At 67.0% G+C, this 19,907-nt stretch overlaps 2 protein-coding genes across 9 annotated transcripts; both read right to left on the bottom strand.

The window, feature by feature from the left end:
- Positions 1-2,563: 2,563 nt before the first annotated feature.
- On the bottom strand, positions 2,564-12,184 carry TNKS1BP1 (tankyrase 1 binding protein 1). Of its 6 annotated transcripts, XM_068684890.1 has the most exons (13): positions 12,046-12,165; positions 11,647-11,727; positions 10,882-11,009; positions 10,051-10,696; positions 9,239-9,314; positions 7,227-8,492; positions 4,983-6,799; positions 4,523-4,859; positions 4,197-4,329; positions 3,966-4,105; positions 3,630-3,796; positions 3,073-3,147; positions 2,564-2,920 (listed from the first exon to the last, which is right to left on the bottom strand). In XM_068684890.1, the coding sequence occupies exons 3-12, from the start codon at positions 10,964-10,966 to the stop codon at positions 3,087-3,089; spliced, it is 4,728 nt and encodes a 1,575-aa protein (XP_068540991.1). In that variant the 5' UTR covers positions 10,967-11,009; positions 11,647-11,727; positions 12,046-12,165; the 3' UTR covers positions 2,564-2,920; positions 3,073-3,086. The 6 variants fall into 6 exon arrangements, with proteins under 6 accessions (XP_068540991.1, XP_068540992.1, XP_068540996.1 ...); XM_068684891.1 differs by lacking the exon at positions 11,647-11,727 and having other exon boundaries at positions 12,046-12,184; XM_068684895.1 differs by lacking the exon at positions 12,046-12,165 and having other exon boundaries at positions 4,523-4,856; positions 9,239-9,311; positions 11,647-11,888.
- Positions 12,185-12,715: 531 nt separating this feature from the next.
- Positions 12,716-18,863, bottom strand: SSRP1 (structure specific recognition protein 1). 3 transcript variants are annotated; one of them, XM_068684899.1, is made up of 17 exons: positions 18,734-18,863; positions 17,992-18,188; positions 17,398-17,583; positions 17,096-17,201; positions 16,717-16,907; positions 16,400-16,630; positions 16,206-16,309; positions 15,983-16,111; positions 15,671-15,892; positions 15,521-15,593; positions 14,909-15,047; positions 14,710-14,755; positions 14,168-14,291; positions 13,782-13,952; positions 13,486-13,577; positions 13,174-13,357; positions 12,716-13,087 (listed from the first exon to the last, which is right to left on the bottom strand). In XM_068684899.1, exons 2-17 carry the CDS (start codon positions 18,043-18,045, stop codon positions 13,019-13,021), a joined length of 2,121 nt encoding a protein of 706 aa, XP_068541000.1. In that variant the 5' UTR covers positions 18,046-18,188; positions 18,734-18,863; the 3' UTR covers positions 12,716-13,018. The 3 variants fall into 3 exon arrangements, with proteins under 3 accessions (XP_068541000.1, XP_068541002.1, XP_068541001.1); XM_068684901.1 differs by having other exon boundaries at positions 17,992-18,185; positions 18,734-18,846; XM_068684900.1 differs by having other exon boundaries at positions 18,701-18,777.
- Between the last annotated feature and the right edge of the window lie 1,044 nt (positions 18,864-19,907).

Consider the following 19,907-nt stretch of genomic DNA (forward strand, 5'->3'; position numbering starts at 1 on the left):
CTGGGACCTCCCAGTGGGCGTTTGGCACTTGGGGTTTTACATTTGGCATCCCAAACTGCCTGGGCCCTCTTCTGAGCACTGCGGGAGCCATTTATGCATTTAGCCAAAATCTGGAGGGGGGAAGTTGCCGCTTGGGCTAGCGAAGGAACATTTTAAGGCATCTGCTGCACCGGTACGGTGTAACGCAGAGCCCCCAGGGACCTCACCGTGTGTGCATCCTGTGCTGACTATTTTTGTAAGGTGAAGGAGCAGAAAGCAGCCCTGCCTTGATGAGAAATCACCTCCAAACCCAGAAACGCCGGAGGGAGCAGGGCTGAGAGGCAGGATGCTGTCCCACCGAGGCTCAGCTCTCGCAGCTGCGGCTTTGGGCAGAGCCCTTCGCCAAGCCGCGTGTTTGCAAAACGCAGCCTGACAAAGCCACAAGCCTCTGCAGAGGCTGAGACAAACACGGGGCTCGGCTGCCCACAGCACGGAGACGAGAGGTGCCTTTTGCCATTAAAAATCGATAAATCACCAGTCGGAGGGATTCAGAGCGAAGCGAAGGCACGCTGGGGACAGCAGCAACGCAGACACCGAGCCGGGCACAGCGGTGACACCACCACCCCCCTGCCAGCACGGCCAGCCCCTCAAACCAGTGTTAAAACCAAAAAAAAAAAGAGCTGGTGGCGAGGTAATTGGGTTGCTGAAATACAGGGCAGCCCTAAGGGGGCTCCGAAATAAGGCGGGGGGAGGAGAAGCCCCGAATCTGAAGCAGCTCTCAGCCCCGTGAGAACAAATGGGGGGCTTCATCAGGCTCGGGAGGGGGGTGATGAATAATAAAATCTTCTGATTACCTGGGACAGGGTCAACTGGGAAAAGCCAAACGTTAACCCTGTAAGGAGCTGCGAAGGTCAGCATTTCGTGGAAAAATTAGAGAAAAAGCTGTTAAAATGCAATGCCTAAATGTGAGGGCTGCTAACTTCATATTTTAAGTTTCTTTTTTTTAAAAAAAAAAGAGGAGACAGAACCACACAAAACCCCAAGACTGCTGAAGCCGTTACTTAAGACAGCTAATGAATTGAATAAAACAGGGAAATAAAAAAAATGCTAATTAGACCCTTGGTATTGCCAGAAACTGCTACAAAGGGAGATGTTCCAGCCCGGGTAATGAAGATCACTATTAATAACAATTCCCCACTATTTTTGTCTTCTGTGGGTAGCGCAGGAGAACAGGTAACCCTTTGCAGCCTGGCGAAGGCGATGCCTGGCCGAAAAGCAATGGATGGGGAGGGAGGGGGCCGAGCGGTGCTGCTCCGTCCCACTGGGGGACAGCAGGAACGTGCAGAGGGGCCCCGGGGGGAAGGGGAAGCAGGAGGAGCTGAGCCCACGGCGAGGGGCTGTGCGAGGAGAGGTTTTTTCTCCTGCTGGGTGCTGGGCTCAGATCTGCGAGCCCATCAGGTAACCTCGCTCTTAGTCCCCCTAATTCGCGAGGCTCCGTAGCCGAAGTGCTGGAGCAAATCCCACATCCCCATGGCAGCACCGGGAGGCTCGGCGGGGGCAGCGACAACTGGACGCAATCAGAGATAAGCGGCCGAGATTCCTCTGCAATTCAGCAGGAGCCGGAGCATCTGCCGGCCCCAAGCCCCTGATAAAGCCGAGGGCTCAGCGGCACCAGGGGCGAGGAGACCTCAGCTCTGCTAACAGCTGAAAGCTTTCCCAAGGCATGCCGTGGGTCAGGGCACCCGTGGGGAGGTAGAACCCATTAATATCCACCCAGAACCCAAAAACCTCCCTCTGGCTCGGACCAGGGTGCTGTCCCCATATGATGTTTGTCCCAGCCTGCACAAAAACCTTGCATGTGTGTGGCAGAGGGCCCCAAAACCAGGGCTGGCAGTGTCCTGTGCAGCTCCAGGGGGGCACTCAGCGGTGCCATGGGGCCGAGCTCCCCACGTACCCAAACGGCGTGCCAGGAAGAGCAGAGCTGGACTGTACCCCGGCACGGGATTTGGTGATTTCCTCCGAAGTCACTTGGAGTTACTCATATCCTACCAGGGAAGCAACAACCCCTTGGCTCCATCTCTCCATCTGTCTCTTCTCCTTTCCGCTAGGCTCTGCCGGGAAGAAACCGCTTGGGGTTCCTCATGGCGGGGAGGGGACAGGGCCCGGGGCACAGCCAGCTCTGGGAGGGGAGCAGGGATTGCATTTTGCAGGAGAAGCTGCCTGGGGAGATTTGTAAACTCCTCCAGTCTTCCCTGGGATTGCATGAGGAAAGAAATGCCAGCAGGAACACAGGCACGGGCAGCTCGGCTGGGATTGCGGCTGGACTCACAGATGGAGGCTGGGTTGCTGGGTTTCTCAGGAAGCTTTGGGGCCAGGACCGTCCCTCCAAGCAGGCTGCAGGGACGTGGGGACAGTGGAGGTGTCCCCAGGCACCCCCCCACACACGGCGCTGAGCTCCCCATGCCGGCTGCAGGCATGCGAGGGCAGAGAGCTCCTCCTGGTGGCTGTCCCCGCAGCCTGGGGACAGGGACACCCCCTTCCCCCAGCCCCAGGGAGCCCCCAGAAGAAGGAAGGACACCCCAAGAACCAACCAACAAAGTTTTATTGTCCTGAAAAGTGGCACCAAAATAATGACCTGCTGCTCTTGGTCTGGAGGGTGGTAGGGGGGTGATGGGGAGGGAACGGGGCTTGTGGGTTTCCACCACCAACCCCAGCCCCCGGGAAATGTGGGGGGCTGAGGGGGTGGGCAGAGGAAGAGAGACCCCCGGGGAGTCCCTCGGGCCTCGGGGGGGGGCGGGAGGTGAGTGGGGAGGGGACCCTGCGAGCATCATACAAAGTGCATAGATGTGTGTGTGTGTGTCCTGCCACGGGGAGGGGGCGAGCTGCTCCGGGGGGAGCTGGCCGTGAGCCTCCCGGGGGCCACGCTGGCAGGAGAGCGAGCCTAAAAAAGAGACACGGGGAGGGGGGAGACACGGTCAGGAGGCAGGCAGGGAGCCCCAGCCCCTGGGGGGACCCGGAGCTGGAGGCATGTCCCCTCTGGCCCCTGTCCCAGCCGTCCCCGTGGTGTCACCCCCGTGCCGTGCCGGTACTCACCCCGCGGGATCAGCTCATGATTTCTTCTTCTTCAGCTTCAGCGCTTGCAGCCAGTGTGGCGGGGAGCCGTCTGACCTGGGAGGATGGAGCTGCATCACCAAAATCCCCCCGAAACACGCCCAAAGAAGCCCTGGGGGCTTCTCCCAAAGCCCTGGGGGGACGCGGCCAACGGGGCCCCCCGGCGCGGTCCCGCTCCCCAGAGGGGTCGGGCAGGCAGGGAGCCGGGCTGCGGCCAGCTGCGGAGGCAGCCTCCAAGCTGTGGCTTTAAGGGCTTCGTCCCAAGCACTGTTTAGGGTGGAGCAGCCCAACTCTCCCAGGCAACGGGGCCTTGGGAATGCCGGTCCCAGCAAGCCTCCCTCCCCGCTCCAGCCCCAGCCCCGAGGCCGGCTGCCAGCAGCAGAAACACCAACCCCGGGGCACCGGGTTCCTCGGGGCCGTGGGACTCCATCACAGCCCCACAGGCACCTTGGCACGTCCACCCCGCACCCCACAGGTCCCCATTGTGCCCACGGGGGGGATTTCACACCCCTTTCCTCCCCAGGGCCCTCGGCACTCACCCTGAGGACTTGTCCGGCTTGGGGGGCAGCGCCAGGGGCTTCCCCCCCAGGCCGGGGATCTTGCAGGACTTGGAGCGCTGCACGTGGGGGTCCTTCGGGGGGGCTGCCTTGCTGTCTGCTGGCAGCGCCCCCTCCTCGGCAGAGCGGTTTCGGCCCCTCAGCTTGGCCTGGGCGTGAGGGGTGCAGTCAGAGGGGTGCTCCCCGCCGCCCCCAGGGCCCCCCGTCGTACCCTTTTCCCTCCCCAGCCACCCCAATACCCACACGCTGCCCCCGTGGAGGGATCGGGTCCCCTCTTCCCGGCTGGGACATGTCCCTGGGGTCCTGCCGGGCCCGTACCTTGAGGGCAGACGTGTTGAGGCCGGGGAAGAGCGGCACCTTGACGCCTTTTCCCGACGGGGACGCTCGCACCCGCCGGCTCTTGGGCTCCTCTGCTGCCTCCTCGTCGGAGGACGCGGCCGCGCGGGGTGGACGGGGCTCTGTGGGGACAGCACGGCCGTGAGGCGCCTCTGCCAAGGCCACAGCACCTCAATGTCCCTGCCCCGCTGTCCCCAGCCGCAGGGATCTGACCTGTGGAGTCCTGGAAGATCCAGCTGTCCCCCTCCGAGGTGGCCCCGGGGCGGAGGGCGGGTGCCCGGTGCCTCCGCTTGCGGCCCAGGCTGGCTTTGGTGCGGTACACGGTGCTGTCCAGGACCTCCGTGTCCTGCAAACGCACGGGGGGAAGGTCAGTGCCCAGCACGGGGGGTCCCCCAGCCCCCCCATCCATCCCACAGGGCTTTATGCCTCCCCCAGGGCAGCAGTGACCCTACAGCGCAGGGCAGCCTGGTGCCCACAGCGCATTTGGATCAGGGCTGCCACGAGGGGGGGGGGTCAGCAGCTTCCCCCCACCCACTCACCTCCAAAAAGGTGAATTCCTGCCCGGAGAGCTCCGCGGGTCCCTCGGGCTGAGCGGGTTTTTCCTCGCAGCTCTGCGGTCTCTTCGCATCCGGGTGGTCCCAGGGGGTCTCCTCCTGGCTCCCCGCTTCTGGGGGGGTCCCGCTGCCAGCCTCTGGCAGCAGGGGGGCTGCAGCCACGTCCCTGTCCTCTGCGGGGCTGGGCTCGTCCTCATCCTCATCCTCATCCTCGTCCCGGGGGGGCTCTGAGGCTGGGGGCTGGGAGCTCAGCCCTGTAGGCTCAGCATCGGCACCCAAGGGTGGGCTGGGGTCCGAGAGGTGGGCGTCCATGGGGGTCCTGCTGGGGGAGACGAGAGGAGAGCCCACAGTTCCCCCAGCTGCAGCCAAGGGAAAGCCCTCCCAAGGCTGACGGAGCTAAGTCTGCCAGATCCTCCAGATCCCCCCCCGCCAGCTCCCTCCTTACCCTGGTGCCGAAGCCCCGTGGTCTCCTGGGCTCGGCTCCCCGGCACCGAAATCCCGGCTGCGTGCGGCACAGCGGGCGTCGAAGGCGCTGGCCCACTCCTGGCGCCTGGCTTCAGCCTCGCTCAGCTCCGTGCTCCATCCGCCTGCCTCCTGGGGCTGCCTCCAGCCTGCTTCCTCCTCCTCATCCTCATCTTCCCGGGGCTGTGCGGAGCTGCCTGGGGCTGCCCCGTCCTCATCCCAGGCCATCTGTCCCGGTCCACCATCACCGGTGCCAGCGGTAGGAGCCGAGGGGAGGTCGCCGTGCCAGCCTCCCGGGGGCTCCCCGCGCTCCTGCAGGTCCCCGGGGCTCATTTCGGTGCTCCAGGACATGGGGCCTCCTTCTGGCGCTGCAGTGCTGGCGGGGTCGGGCCCCTGCTCCATCCCAATGGCACCGAACTGGTTACGGTGCTCAGCTGCCCCGCGGCACAGCTCCTCCATCCAGCCCACGGCGCCGCTCTCCTGCTGCTCGCCGCTGCCCCAGCCCGGCTCCGGGGCCGGGTGCCCAGGGGCAGAGGAGCCGGGCAGCTCTTCTGTTCTGACCCCAAAGGCACTGCCCGCTTCTGTCTGGGCCGTGCCGCGTTCTCCAGCCCAGCTCAGCCGGCTGGGACCGAATTCTTCCTTCCTGGTGGCCACGGAGCCGAACTCGCTGGCCCACACTGGCCTGCCGGGGCCGAACTCCCTGTCCTGGCTCTCCATGGCCCTGCTGCTGTACTCCTCGTCCCAGGCCGGCCTGCTGGGGCTGAACTCCCTCTCCTGGCTCTCCTCCTCTCCAGCGCCATAACCACTGCCTTCAGCCGGCCTGCTGGGGCTGAACTCCCTGTCCTGGCTCTCCATGGCCCTGCTGCTGTACTCGCTGTCCCAGGCCGGCCTGCTGGGGCTGAACTCTCTGTCCTGGCTCTCCATGCCCCTCGTGCTGTAGTCGCTGCCTTCGGCCGGCCTGCTGGGGCTAAACTCCCTGTCCTGGCTCTCCATGTCCTGGCTGCTGTATTCGCCAGACCAGGCGGGCCTGCTGGGGCTGAACTCCCTGTCCTGGCTCTCCATGGCGCTGCTGCTGTATTTGCTGTCCCAGGCCGACCTGCTGGGGCAAAACTCCTTCTCCAGGCTGCCGGCGTCCCCGGTGCTGGATCTGCCAGCCCAGCCCAGCGTCAAGTCCTCCTCCTTGCTCTCAGCATCCCTGCTGCTGTATTTGCTGGCCCAGTCTGCGCCCAGCTCCCTGTCCTTCATCTCGGCGTCGCCGGTGCCGTACTCGCCGGCCCACACGGGTGTGAGCTCCCCGGCCGGGCTCTGCAGGTCCCCAGAGCCGTACCTGCCAGCCCAGCTGGGCTGCCTGGAGCTCAGCTCTTTGTCCTCCTGCTGGCCCACGCCGTAGCTCCTGCTCCACTCGGTCTTCCCAGAGCTCGCCTCCTCTCTGCCGCCTGCGCCGTCCAAGCCGTAGCCGGTGCCCCAGCTGGCTTTGCCAAAATCTTGGTCCTGCAGGCAGCTTTCCCCCAGGCTGTGGGGTTTGGGCCAGGTGCCGCAGCCCAGCCCCGCGTCCCCCAGCAGCTCTGTCCCTTTGTAGCTGCTGCTCCAGTCCCTCTCGGCGGCGCTGAAGGCCCTGTCCTGCCGCTCCACGTCCCCCACGCTGTGCCCGGTGTCCCAGCTGGATTTGGTCCCCACCTCGCCGGGCCAGTCCCTGTCTCTGGCCACAGCCTCGTGTCTCCAATCAAAAGCAGCGGCCCGCTGGGACCTCCCGATGCCGAATTCGCTGCACAGGTCCTTCCGCGACCAGCCCAGCAGGTCCTGGGGGAAAGGGAGCCAGAAAATCAGAGAGAGCATCAGAGAAACACCACAGGGGGCGAGCGGCCACCCTCAGCACCCCTCCCGGAGCCAGCCCAGCGCCCACCACCCGCAGCCACTGCACCCACCCAGGGCCCCTCGGAGCCCCTCGTGCTCCGAGCCCTCCCCAGCTCGTCGCGCAGCTGCAGGTTGGCCAGCAGCCTCCGCAGCACGGCCGCGGTGCCCGGCTCGGCCATGGCTCTCCGTGCCGGCGCACGCGGCGCCCGGCCCCACCCCGGCTCTCCCCGCGCTGGGTGCTCAGCCTCCACCCAACCCGTTGGACGGCTCCGACGCAGGAGAAAAAAAAAAAAAAAAGATGAAGAAAAAAAAAAAAAGCAGAAGCGCGCAGCCGGGTTTTAACCCTTGCTGCCTCGCCTCCGTGAGTCCTCACCTCCGAGCCGTCGGCCTGCGCTGAGCCGCGTCCCGCTGCCTGAGCCCCCGGCGATGCCAGCAGCTCGGTCAGCCAGCCCGGGTCGGGGTGGGTGTCGGGAGCCCTGGAGGAGCCTTCCTCCCGGCCCGGCCCGCCGGGGCCCTGCAGGTTGGAGGCAGAGCCGCCCGCTGACCCCGGCTCCCAGCAGGATTCGGGCTGCGGAGAGGCTGCGTCCGCCCGGGTGGCCTCCACAGGGGGCTGGGGCTCAGCAGGGTCCTCCTCAGGCTCTGTCACGTGCAGCACGGTGCTGTTCCACTCTGCCTCCTCCTCCTCCTCCTCTTCCTCCTCCTCCGCTGAGCCCTCGGCCTCCAGCTTGGCTATGGGCCCCCCCGGGCACGGATCCCCCTCCTCCGGCCAGCCGCCAGCCCTATGGGATCCACCATCCCCTCGGGAGCCCGCAGCCTCCCCGTCCGACCCGTTGTCCTCTTCGGAGAGCCCCGAGTCGGCCGCCTCCCGGATGGGGGAGCTGGGGGGGGACGGCAGCCCCCTGCCCCCCCGGGAGGGGAACGTCCACTCGAAGGAGTGCGAGAGGCTCCAGCTGGACTCGCTGCCCAGCGAGCGCTGCGCCGCCGGCTCCCCGGGCTGGGGCAGGGCGCTCAGCGAGCCCCCCAGCTCCCCCATGCCCTGCCCTTCGCTGGGGGGGGGCCGCAGGACCCCCTCGGAGCAACGTCGGAGCCCCGAGTCCCTGCTGGGGGGGGGAAGGCTGAAATCGGGACCCTCAGGGGACCGCGGGGATGTAGGGGAGTCATCGGGTCCTTCCGGGGAGCCCGGGGGACGAGAGGCTCTGGAAGGGGGCTCTGGGGAGGGGCTGGGGGGGGACGGGGGCTCTGCAGCAGCCTCAGGGGAGCCGGGGGGGTAGGTGGCACGGGGGGGCAGCTGGGGGGTGCCTGGTGTTGGGGGGCTGGAGGTAGCGGGGGACCCTTCACTGGGGGTGTGGGGGGAGCCAGGGGAGCGGGAGGCACCGGGCTGGGCTTCGGCCGGGGCGCCCGGAGCCTGGATGGAGGCAGCGGGGAGATCCTGGGCTGGGGGCTGAGCGGGGGAATTGGGGGAGCCGGGGGCCAGGGTGGGGGAGCCGGGGGGCAGCAGCTCCGGGGGGGCTTCGGGAGAGCCGGGGGCCAAGGCGGAGGGCTCGGCGGGCTGGAAAGGAGCGCCCGGGGCTGGAGGCGGGCAGGAGGGGGGTCTCGGGGAGCCGGGGGGGCCGGGGGTGCCCAGCTGGAGAGAGGAGAGCTGCGGAAAGAACGGGGTGGGGGGCACGGGGAGGGGGCACAGTCACTCAGGAGGAACCCCCCGGGCATCTCACCCCGTTCCCAAAACCCCGTCCCCTCCGAATCCCGGGGCAGGAGGCGCCCACGCTTCCTGGCAGCTCCGGGGCCGCTTCCTGCCTGACTCAGCCTCGGCTGCTCCCCGTGGGCCCCGGCCCCGCTCCGTGCCCCGTGGGCAGGGCCAGGCAGCACCCAGAGCCCCCCCAGAGCCCCTGCCCCTGCCCCAGCCCCCCGCCAGAGGCGTGCAGAGAGACACGGAGAGGAAGAACCGAAGCGAGAGGAAACAGAAACGCCCCCAGCCCCAACCCGCACCGCCCTGGCACCGAGGGCCCAGCCCTGCCCGTGGCCAGCGGGGTTCCTTCTCCTCCCCCCCGGCCCCGGCACGCTGCTCGGTGTCCCCGCCACCACCCAAAATCCTGGCCGGTGACTCACGGCTGCTCCTCGTCCCCACCTCGGCACCGCAGCGGGGCTGGCACCTGCCGAGCCCGCCCCAGGAGCCTGGCACCCCGAGCACAGGGGGGGAGCAGGGGGGAACCCGCCTTCCCCCCAGGGATGCAGGGAGGGATGGAGGGAGGGGGCTCGGCACCAGAAAGGAGGAAGGAGAGACACGCACCCCGCAGAGAGGGAGCCCCGGAGGAGACAGGAGAGCCCCAAAGGAGAGAGCCCAGGAGCGGAGCAGCCGCGGCGCAGGAGGGGGCGGCGAGAACTCACGTCAGGGGGGGACGGCGGCCTCCAGAGTCGGCGGGGGTCCCCGGCACAGCTCAGGCCGGCTGGGGAGGAGCCGCTGCTGCGGGGAGACGGGAGGCTGGGTGAATGCCACGGGCACCCCGCTCTCCTCTCCCACCACCACCCCCACCGGCCCCAACCCATCCCCGTGGGGCGAGCTGCAGCCACCCCGCATTCCCTGCCGGGTTCAGTCAGGGGGCTGGTTGCATTAGGGAGGGGGGAGAAGGGGCTGCAAAGCCCTCGCTGGGAAGTTTTTCATCCTTCGCACAGCGAGTTTCTCACACTCAGGATGAAAATAGCCCCTGCCCTGCTCCCAGAGGTGCCCGGCTTGCGGGAGCACGGCCAAGGGCTGGCTCGCCACCAGCCCGTCCCGCAGCCGGGAGTCCCACAGATCCGGCGTGGACCAGCAGGAAAAAAAAAAAAACAACGAGGGTGGGAAACAGGGAGAAAAGGGAGAAAAGGGAGCGTTTCCCAGGGGCAGCGAGCCCCCGAAATGCCCAGCTGGGGCAGCGGCAGGGCGGGCTGGCAGCTGTCCCAGCCGGCAGAGGGCTGCGAGCACGGTTCCGTAACCGGGCCAGCCCGTTCCTGCGGTTTCCACAAACCACCGGGGCTGTGGCGGGTGACCCAGCCTTCCCACCAAGGCAGCTCAAGGCGCTGTTGGTTAGGAGGAACCCCGGCCTCGTGCCGGAGCCCAGACCTCAGCTCCCTCCCGGCCCCGTTATTCCCTTCCCATCGCGCGCGGCGCCGCCCCCAACCCTCGTCCCCTCATCCCCGGGGAGCGGCCCCGCGCCCCTCACCTGGTTTCAGCCACTGAGCTCCTCTCGCCCCCCGTCCCCGGCTCCCCCCCGGCGTGCTGAGGGGGCTGCAGGGCTTCACCGGGGGGGGCTCCCTCCGCCTCCCCGCCGGGGCGCCTCCTGAAGACGGCGGCGAAGGGCTTGGAGCCGAAGCGGCTTGGAGAGGCGGCGTCGGGGCAGAAGGGCGAGAGCCGGGCCCGCTCGGGGCTTGCCGGGCCCTCCCTGCTGTCCATTTTGGCCAGGATCTCCTCCACCGTGGTGCCCGGGAAGCGCTCCGGCTTGGCCGCCACGGGCACCGGGGTCACCTTAAAGGGAGCGGGGCCCTTGCGGGATGGCGTCGGGGGGGCCGCAGGCGCCTCGCCGGCGGGGCTCGCACCCGGGTCTTCGGGGGCCGAGGGCGGCGGGGAGGGGAGCCCCTTCCCGTTGGGGGTCTCGGGAGACTTGAGGGTGAAGGAGGGGCGCCGGAGGGCCCCCCCGGAGCTGCCCCCGCCGTAGGGCTGGGGTCCCGCCAGGCGGTTCATCTTCTCGGCCGAGGGCAGCTCGGGGCGAGGGTGCCGCGGGGCCGGCGGGGGGTGAGGCTTTGCGGGGACGGAGGGCTTGGGCAGCACGCGGGGCTTGGGCCGGATGGGAGGTTTGGGGCGAGCGGTGCCTGCGGGAGGGAGACACGGAGAGAGACAGGGTGTTAGAGAAACCCTACAGCCCCGAGAAAAGCCCTACAGCACTGACAGAAACCCTACAGCCCCGAGAGATGCCCCGCTCCAGGCTGAGGGCAGCACAACCCACGTGTGAGCGGCTGTGGGTAGGGGGCCGGGCTGGTGTCCGGGGGGCTCTCACCTTTTTCGGGGCTGCCGGCCGCCAGCCCGGCCCCCCCCGAGGCGCAGGGCAGGGGGGGGTGCAGGGGCTGGGGCTGGGAGGCCATGGCGGGGGCTGGGGCCGGGCAGATCTCAGCGAGCGGTCAGCCCCTGGGGGAAGAGAAAAGGGAGAAGCGTTATGGGGTGGGGGGGAAAAAATCAGCGCCTGGGCTGTCCGCTGGGGCCCACCAACCCTAAAACCTCCCTAAAACCTCCCGGATCCTGCCCCGGCACCACGCCAGCCCCGCCGGGCACCTGCAGCAGCGCCCACGCCGCGTGCCAGGCTGCTATCAGGCTGCCGGCCCCGTGCCCGCCCTTGGCACAGCCGGGGCACCCCGACAGCCGCTCCCCACGCCCCAAATCACCACCGGGCCCCCCCAGGTCCCCCTGTTCGCCCTACAACACCCCAACCTGCTCACACCACCCCCATTTCTCCCCCGCTGCCCCCACACCCTCGGGGCAGGCAGCAGGGGCCCTGCAGCAGCCGGCTGGGCGCTGTGGGGTACGTCACACCGCCAGGCGCCCGTCCCGGCCCCACAGCAGCAGCGTGGGGGCAGCGTGCCAGCCCCCAGCCCCCTCCCCGACACCGCCAGCCCCCCGGCACCCACGCCAAGCCCCCCAGCGCCCCGACCCCATGCCGTGGGCTCCGCCGGGGGGCCGCTGGCACGGAGGCAGGGTTAAGGGGTGCCCCATGGTGGGGGTGCCCCCATGGAGGGGGTGCCCATGGGGCAGGGGGTGCCCCCCTCACCTTCCCCTCTGCGGCCTCATGGCCGGGCCGGGGGGCGCGGGGGCTCCTGGGGCTCGGGCCGCTGCCGTGACTCAGGGAGCGCTGCGGGGACAGGAAAAACTCGCTCCCTGCCTCCTCCTCCGCTCCTCCCGGCCCTGCCCTGCCTCCCCCCCCCCCCATCCCTCCTCCTCCTCCTCCTCCTCCTCCTCCTCTTCCTCACCCCCCCTTCACCCCCCCACCCCCCCAGCCCCTTTCAGCCCCCCATCTCCCCCCGCCCACCCCCTGGGGCCCACATCTGGAAGACATCTCCCCCCCCCAGCCCCAGCCCCAGCCCCAGCCCCTCCCCAGCCCTCCGCCATCTTCCCCCCCCCCCTTTCCCCCTTCCCTCCCCCCCCCACTCCGGGCCCCCCCCTTCCCCACCCGGCGGCAGCCCCGGGCCCAGCTCCCGGTGGCGAGGCCGGAGGGCGGAGAGGAAGGGCCGGGGGGGGCGGAGGAGGGGAGGGGAGGAAGAGGAGGGGAGGAAGAGGAGGGCAAGGGGCGCCCCCCCCCCCCCCTTTCTTCCCCCTTCCCCCATCCCCCGGGCCCCGCTCCCGTCGCCATGGCAACGCGGGCAGGCCTCGGGGCCGTCGCCATGGCAACGCCCCCCCCGCACCCCCCGTTGCCATAGCGACGCTCCCCGGAGCCCCCCGCTCATGAATATTCATGAGCTTGACCACGCCCCCTCCCCTCAGGCCACGCCCCCTCCCCGCGGGGTGCGGCCGCGGCGCCGCGTGGCGGGGCCGGAGGGGAGGGACCATAGAGACGCGCTACCATAGAGACTAAGGGGAGGAGGGACGGACGGGGGGGGGTGGGGGGACGGCGCCATGTTGAGGCCGCGCGGTCCTCCCAGCCTCCCTCAGGGCCTCCAGGGGCGTTTTTCGTTCAATAATAACGGCTGTAACGGCTGTAACGGCTGCAACGCGGCCTCAGCACCTCCCCTCCCCGGGGAGCCTCGGGTGGAGGCTGCGAGGCGAGGCCCAGCAGCACCAGGCCCCATGGAGGCCCCATGGAGGCCCCGCCGCGCCTCAGCCAGACGCAGGCCCCGGGGGGGTGTTTTTGGTGTTTGTTTTTTTTATTCAAGGCGAATGGACCCCAGATACAAAACGGAACCAACAAAAAGAGAGAGACCAAACCAAACCCCAGCGGTTTAAAAAAAAAAAAAAAAAAAACAACAAAAATCCGTGGGTGAGGAGCGGGGCTGAGGCTCCGCGCCCCCCCCCCCCCCCCGGCCAGGCGCTGAGGGGACGGGGCTGGGGGGGCGCCCCCCTGCCCTGCCCCCTGCCCCCTGCCCCCCCTGGCAGCCCCTCAGTCCTCCCGCTGAGCTGGGAACCAGCCTGGAGCCAGCAGGACAGCGCTAATCCGAGCCCGAGGCCGAATCCTCCGAGCTGGGGGGGGAATTGGCGCCTCCCTCCTCCTCCGAGTCCTGTGGGAACAAGAAGGGGCGTCAGGGGGGAGAACGAAGCACCCCACAGGTGCCAGGCTCTCCCCCGCCCCACTACAGGGCCCTACCTCCTTCTTGCTCTCCGCGGAGGAGCTCTCGTCGCTGGAGACGAACTCCTTGCTCTTGAAGCTCTCGCTCAGACCCTTGGCAGAGGACTTGGTGGAGGACGAAGACCTGGAGGCAGCGCCCTTCTTCTCCGCTTTCCCCTTCATCTGCTTCTCCTGCTTCTTCTTCTTCTTTTTAGACCTGTCCCTGTGACAGGCAGAAGGGATATTAGCCTGACCTTGCTGAGAGAGGCCCAGCCACTGTGAAGGCAGCAGAACTGGATCCCAGAGGCACGAAGCCCGGCCACCGCCCTCCTGCCTGCTCAGCACACTCACGTCTTGGAGCTCTCGGACCTGCCGCCCACGCTGTACTCCTTCATGGCCTTCTCGTAGTCCCTCCTGGCATCTTCTGCCTTGCGATCCCACTCCTGCAGCAAGCACACGAGGTCGGCAGGGCCTTCTCCTGACCACGCTCAGCCCCACCAGTCCCCACCCCACTGCTGTTACACCTCCCCGCTGCTGAGATCGAGGATCCTGAGCCCAAGGAAGAGCCCAGCAGGGCTCCTGGAGCCCACTCTTCCCCTCCTCGAGCAGCCATCCTCGCCCCTTGCTTCTTTTCCCGAGCGACCCACCTCTTTCTTCTCCTTGGACATGGCTTTCCAGAGCTCCCCGGCCTTCTTGGACAGGTCCGTGATGCTGATGCCGGGGTGGTCGGACTTGATCTTCTCGCGGTTGGCGTTCAGCCAGAGCATGTAGGCGGACATGGGCCTCTTGGGGGCGTTGGGGTCTTTCCCCTTCTTGCTCTGGGGGCGGCAGGGAGTGGAGAGAACCAGCGTGAGAGCCTCCCAAGACCCCAAGCACTCGACCTTGCCTCATCTGCAGGGTGAGTAAGGGCCCAAAGGAGGCAGAGCATGGGCTTGGACAAGCAGCTCAGAGCTGGGTATCTCAAAGGATCAGCGATCAACGTTTGGGGAAGCGGGTCCTGCCCTCCACAACCCCTCCAGCCACCCCCTCTCACCTCCACCTGCTTCTTGCGGGGCTTGCGGTCCTTGACGATCTTGGCCTTCTTGGCCGGCTTCTTCTCATCCCGGTCGCTGTCGCCATCGCCGCTGGAGGAGCTGGCCGAGGCGTTGCTGTCAAACCTGGGCGAGAAAACACGGATTCGGGAACAGCCTGAGCACGTGGCAAGACCTGCCCCGAATCCTCCCAGCCCCCAGCAGCCTGCAGGCCGAGCTGAAGCTGTGCTGGCACTCAGCAGCCCCCCGGGGGTTTTCCTTTACACGAACGTGGCTGATGCTTTCCTGACTTCCCGTAAACTTTGGGCATCAACACCACTCAGATCAACCCCTCCCCTCCCAACAGGGCGGGCAGTGCCCCCGAGCGCCTGTCCAGAGCCCAGGGGTCAGCCCAGAAGCGTGCCCACGCCTCCAGAATTCATGGCCAGGGATTTACAACAACCCTACCCGGACCTGGCGCTCCCCCAGCCCCATCCCACCACTGCCCCGACACAAATCCCTTCCAAAAGCGAGCCCTGGAGACCCCCGCCCTGCCCCTACTCACTCTTCAGCCACGTCATCGTCCTCTTCGACAGGGTTGAAGGATTCATCTGGAAGGAGAGCACGGGGTGAGGATGGGACCTCTCAGGGCTCTGATCCTGCCCAGGAGCGGGGCAGGGATGTAACCAGAGGGGGAAGAAGCCTGGGGACCCCGGACAGCCCCCCAGGGTGGCCCCTCCCGCCCCCCTGGCCCCTGCACCCACCCGTCTCCTCCCCAGAGCCGTCGCTGCTGTCGTTGGCGTTCTCCTCGCGGATCTTGCCCTCCTCCTTCATCCTCTCCAGGTAGGCATCGTGCTGGTCCTCGTCGGAGTCGGCGTACTCGTCGTAGCTCTGCTTCATTCCCTGCGGGAGGGACGGAGTCAGAGCGCTCCCCACACCCCCCACGGCTGCACACACGCCACCTCTGGAAGCCAAAACCGCTGGGGTGCTCCTGGGCAGGCCCCACACGCATGCACGGACACCCCCCGTGTCCCCTCCCCGTCAGGGAGCCAGGGATGGGGACAGCCAAGGTCCCCCAGGAGTGTTATTGGGGTTAGGGGGCCCCTCTCGCAACCCATGCTGGCGTTACTGGGTTTAGTCAGGGACCACCACAGCCATGCAGAGGAAACCTGCACCAGGAGGAGGAAGAGGAGAAAGAGGAAGGGGAATCGCACGGACCTTTTTCCTCTACAAGGGCAAGGAAAGAAAAGAGAGGTGAAAAAAAGGGGGAAAAAGAGGAGGAAAAAAAAAAAGCAGCAGAATCTGGGAGAAAAAGGCCCCGGCCCTGTCCCAGCCCGGCCAGCAGGGCGCAGAGGAGCGGGTCGTGGGGTGGGTACCTCCTTCAGGCCCCGGTTCTTGATGTTCAGCTTCTTGGCGTTGACGAAGTCGAAGAGCTTCCCGTACTCCTCCCTGCGGGACACACACAGCCCTTGGGAAACCGCCCGGCGCGAGGGGCCGAGGAGGGGCTGGGCCGGCCCCGCGCCCACCTCTCGATGCTGCTGAAGGTGTACTGCGTGCCCTGCTTGGTCTCGATCTCGAAGTCGAAGGAGCGGGTGGTGGTGGTGCCGCGGGCGAAGTTGACGAAGGAGATCTCGTCGAAGCGGATGTGCACGGGCGGCTTGTGCACGTAGATGAAGCCGCGCTCCAGCGGGTACAGCAGCCCCGAGCTGGCCTTGTAGGAGCAGGTGATGCACTGCGCTCCCGAGTGCCTGGGGGGGGCAAACACAGCCACGTCGCGGCGCTGGGGGGGCGAACACCCGAAATTTCACCACCCGTGGGAGGACGCAACGTGCCCTCACCCCTGGAAGTTGCCAGGCACGGTGATCTTGCGGTTGACCAGCGCCTTCATGACGCGGCTGACCATCTCGTAGAGGGAGCCGGACATGTTCTTGGTCAGCCGGCCCTCGAAGCGCTTCTCCACCTCCTCCCTGGGTGGGTAAAAAGGAGGGGAAGAGGCTGAGGATTTGGGCACCGGGGGGTTCCTCGCCAGCCCCCGGGGGCAGGGAGGGGAGGGGAGCTCACTCGTTCATGTTGAGGGTGAGCGAGATGTCCTCGTCCTTGGAGAAGAGCAGGATGAGGAAGTGGTAGCGGGTCTGGCCCTGCTTTATGGGGGGATCCAGGCTGATCTGAAAGGACACGATGAGCTGAGGACCACGAAACCCCAAAAAAACATCGCCCTTCCCCGAGGGAGGACCCTCCAGCCCACCCCTCCTCACCACAAAGAACATCTGGCGCTGGTCCTTGTGGGGCAGCAGGAAGAGGCGCAGCACGGTGGTGTAGGGGATCTTGTAGTCGAAGGTCTTGCCGTGCAGGTGCAGGAAGGTGGGGTAGATGCGGATGTCGTAGCGCCCGCGGGGCGTCAGGCACTGCAGCTCCCGGAAGATGCAGATGGCATCGCCCGTGGCCTGGATCACGTCCGCCTTGGACAGGACGTTCTGCGCGAAGGCCTGCGAGGAAAAGGGAACCTCGGGCACGGATCCGGCCACGCCGAGACCCCCGGGGTGCTCTCTCCATCCCCCAGCCCTCAGCTCACCTCCACGGGGTCCACGCCGTCCTCCTGGGTGGGGGGCACGTAGAAGCGCACCTCCATGAGCGAGACCTCGGCGTCGTCGTTCTGGTGGAACTCCAGCGTCACCTCGTTCTTGCCCGTGGTGCACTGCGAGACGTTGCTGAGGGGGATCTCGAACACCGGCTGCTCCCCGATGTCGAAGGACAGGAGCTGCCCTGCACGGGGCCAGGGGGTGAGAACCCGAGGATGGGATGGAAAATGCCCAAAATCATGGCTAGGAAGGGGGCAGCTGCCCGGAGGAGCCCCCTGAAGCTGGGAGCTGCAGGAACAGGCACCTGGTGGGACGGGACCCCCCCGGCCCCACCGCCTGGAGGCACCCCCTGCCCCTATTACCGCGACTCACCTCCGAACCTGACCGTGCCCCAGTTCCAGCCCTTCACGCACAGGTCCTTCTCCGCCAGCTCCAGGCGATAGTGGGCCTTGAAGAAATCCGACAGCTTGTCGAACTCCTGGCAACAGGGAACGCCGTCAGACACCCCCAAGGGCACCATCCAGAGCCCCCAACAGGGGACAGAACCCACAGAAATGAGGGAAACAGGGACAAAAAAAGGGGTCAGCTGTTGCTGGGGGGGAAGGGGGTGTTGTAGGGCGATGCCCGGACACACGGAGGAGGAAGGCCGGGAGCAAACATCGCCGGGGGCTCACCGATTCCCGAAACCCATCGTATTTGTAGACGTGGCCGTTCTTGGTGAGCAGCTTGAGGCCGTGGCCCAGGGCCACGCGGCGCCACACGCCCTCGGCCAGCTCCGAGGCCTGGATGTTGTCCACCTTGCCCGTCTTGCTGTTCTTGAAGATCACGCCCTGGCGGCTCAGCCGCAGCCGGCCGTCATTCTGGGGGGGCAGAGGGTGTCAGGCTCCCCCCCGGACACCCCCGGGGGCTGCCTCACAGGGCACGGATCCCCCCACGGGGCGACCTCCCCAAATCCCGTCAGGTTTTGTTCTCCACGCACCCCTGACCACCCTCGTTTGGGGTTTGGGTGGCCCAAAACACCCCCAGGATCCCATCAGGCTTGTAGGAACAGCTCCCAAACGCCACGGATTTATGGGGGGGGGATCCTCGACACCGGGGCTGCGCCACCCGATGTGCAACACCCAGCACAGAGATCCCAAAACACCCTGGCCCTATACGTGAGGGCCCTTGGAAAATGAGAGGAGGGATGGACGGGGTGGGATGGGGGTGGGATTGGGGTGGGATTGGGGTGGGATTGGGGTGGGATGGGCCCCCCCCCTGCTGCTCACCATAGAGCCCTTCACCTCCTGGTAGATCTCGTTGAACTCCAGCGTGTCGGCCATGGCCAACGGGGCCGGGGGGAGCCGGCGGCGGCCCCGGGGGCTTTTTGGGGGGAGGAGGAGGGGGCCCGGGCCAGGCTCTGCTCAGATCCCCCCCGGGGGGGCCGGCATGCCCTGGCGCGGGGACGCTGAGCACTGAGGAGCTGCTGGGGGGGGGGAGAGAAACCACAGGGGTGAGCACAGCGAGGAGAAGGCACCCCAGCGGCACCGCATGGCCCTACAGCACCCCGTGGCCCCATACAGCCCCCCCGCGGCCCTACAACACCCTGTGTCCCCATACAGCACCCCGTGGCCCCATACACCCCCCTGTGGCCCCATACAGCCCCCCACGACCCCATACAGCCCCCCCATATCCCCATACGGCCCCCCCGTGGCCCCATACAGCGCCAAATGGCCCCCTACAACCCCATATCCCCCCCCACGGCCCCATAAACCCCCCCCAGCTCCCCCCCCATGCCAGGGCCCCCCCCACATCCACCACCCCCCTACCCCAGCGCCCCCCCCGGCCCCATAAACCCGCCCCCCACCCCAAAAAATGCCCCCCCCAAAAAAAAATCCCGCCCCCACCCCAAAACCTCCCCCCCCTCCCCCAAAACTAAACCTCACCCCCCACCCTTGGGGGTCCCCCCCCCCCCCAAAATCCACCCCCCCCCCGCACCGCCGCCACTTTTCCCGCCTGCGCAACACGCACCTCCCCCCCCGGCCTTCCTCCTCCTCCTCCTCCTCCTCCTCCTCTTCCCCCCCCCCCGCCGGAACCCGCCCCCGCTTCCGCCATAGAGAGGGCGCCGCAACGTGGAGGACTAGAGCGGCACCCCCCCCCCCCCAAAAAAAATAATTCGGGGGGGCCCCGAGGGGATCATAGAGACGCGGGGGGGGGGAGGCTGAGGGCAGAGGGGGGCGCAGCGCCCCCAAAAGGGATGAAAAGGGATGGGGGGCACGGGGGGGACCATGCATGGGGGGGACCCCAAAAGGCCGGGGGGGGGGGGGCAAAAGGTGCATGGGGTGCTCCGAAGCTTTGCATGGACGCCCCATAAATGGGGGACCCCAAAAAAGGGGGACGCCAAACAAGGGGCACCACAAACAAGGGGCACCCCAAAGCCCTATGAGGACACCCCAAACAGGGAACCCCAAATAAGAGGCACCAAGGGGCACCCCAAGCAAGGAGCACCCCAAATAAGGGTCACCCTATATAAGGGTCACCCCAAACAAAGGGAACCCCAAACAAGGGGCACCCTATACAAGGGGCACCCCATACAAGGGGCACCACCAAAGCCCTACAAGGACACCCCAAACATGGAACCCCAAATAAGAGGCACCAAGGGGCACCCCAAATAAGGGTCACCCTATATAAGGGTCACCCCAAACAAAGGGGACCCCAAACAAGGGGCACCCTATACAAGGGGCACCCCATACAAGGGGCACCCCCAAAGCCCTACAAGGACACCCCAAACATGGAACCCCAAAGAAGAGGCACCAAGGAGTGCCCCACACAAGGGGTACCCCAAACAAGGGGCACCCCAAATAAGGGTCACCCTATACAAGGGGCACCTCATATAAGGGGCACCCCAAAGCCGTATGAGGACACCCCAAACACGGAACCCCAAAGAAGAGGCACCAAGGGGTGCCCCAGACAAGGCTCACCCCAAATAAGGAGCACCCCAAACAAGGGGCACCCTATATATGGGTCACCCCAAACAAAGGGGACCCCAAACAAGGCTCACCCCACACAAGGGGCACCCCAAACAGGGCCCCCCCCAGCCCTGCCCCACCCCCCGAGCCCCCATCCCTCTGCCCAGCCCCTCTCTGTGCCCCCCGCACCCCATCTCCCACCCTCCCCTCATCACCCTATCACCCCCTGCACCCCA

Source organism: Anas acuta, chromosome 5 (assembly GCF_963932015.1).
Source record: "Anas acuta chromosome 5, bAnaAcu1.1, whole genome shotgun sequence".
Lineage (NCBI taxonomy): Eukaryota > Metazoa > Chordata > Aves > Anseriformes > Anatidae > Anas > Anas acuta.

Bases quoted from the DNA above. Each gene is read 5' to 3' on its own strand.
- TNKS1BP1 (XM_068684891.1), bottom strand. From the start codon at position 10,966: ATGGCCTCCCAGCCCCAGCCCCTGCACCCCCCCCTGCCCTGCGCCTCG. The intron at 10,697-10,881 runs GTGAGAGCCCCC...TCCCTCCCGCAG, and splicing joins GGCCGGCAGCCCCGAAAAAG to GCACCGCTCGCCCCAAACCT. The intron at 9,315-10,050 runs GTGAGGGGCGCG...GTCTCCCCGCAG, and splicing joins AGCTCAGTGGCTGAAACCAG to CAGCGGCTCCTCCCCAGCCG.
- SSRP1 (XM_068684899.1), bottom strand. From the start codon at position 18,045: ATGGCCGACACGCTGGAGTTCAACGAGATCTACCAGGAGGTGAAGGGC. The intron at 16,112-16,205 runs GTGAGCTCCCCT...TTACCCACCCAG, and splicing joins CTCACCCTCAACATGAACGA to GGAGGAGGTGGAGAAGCGCT. The intron at 14,292-14,709 runs GTGAGTAGGGGC...TTTCTCGCCCAG, and splicing joins GACGATGACGTGGCTGAAGA to GTTTGACAGCAACGCCTCGG.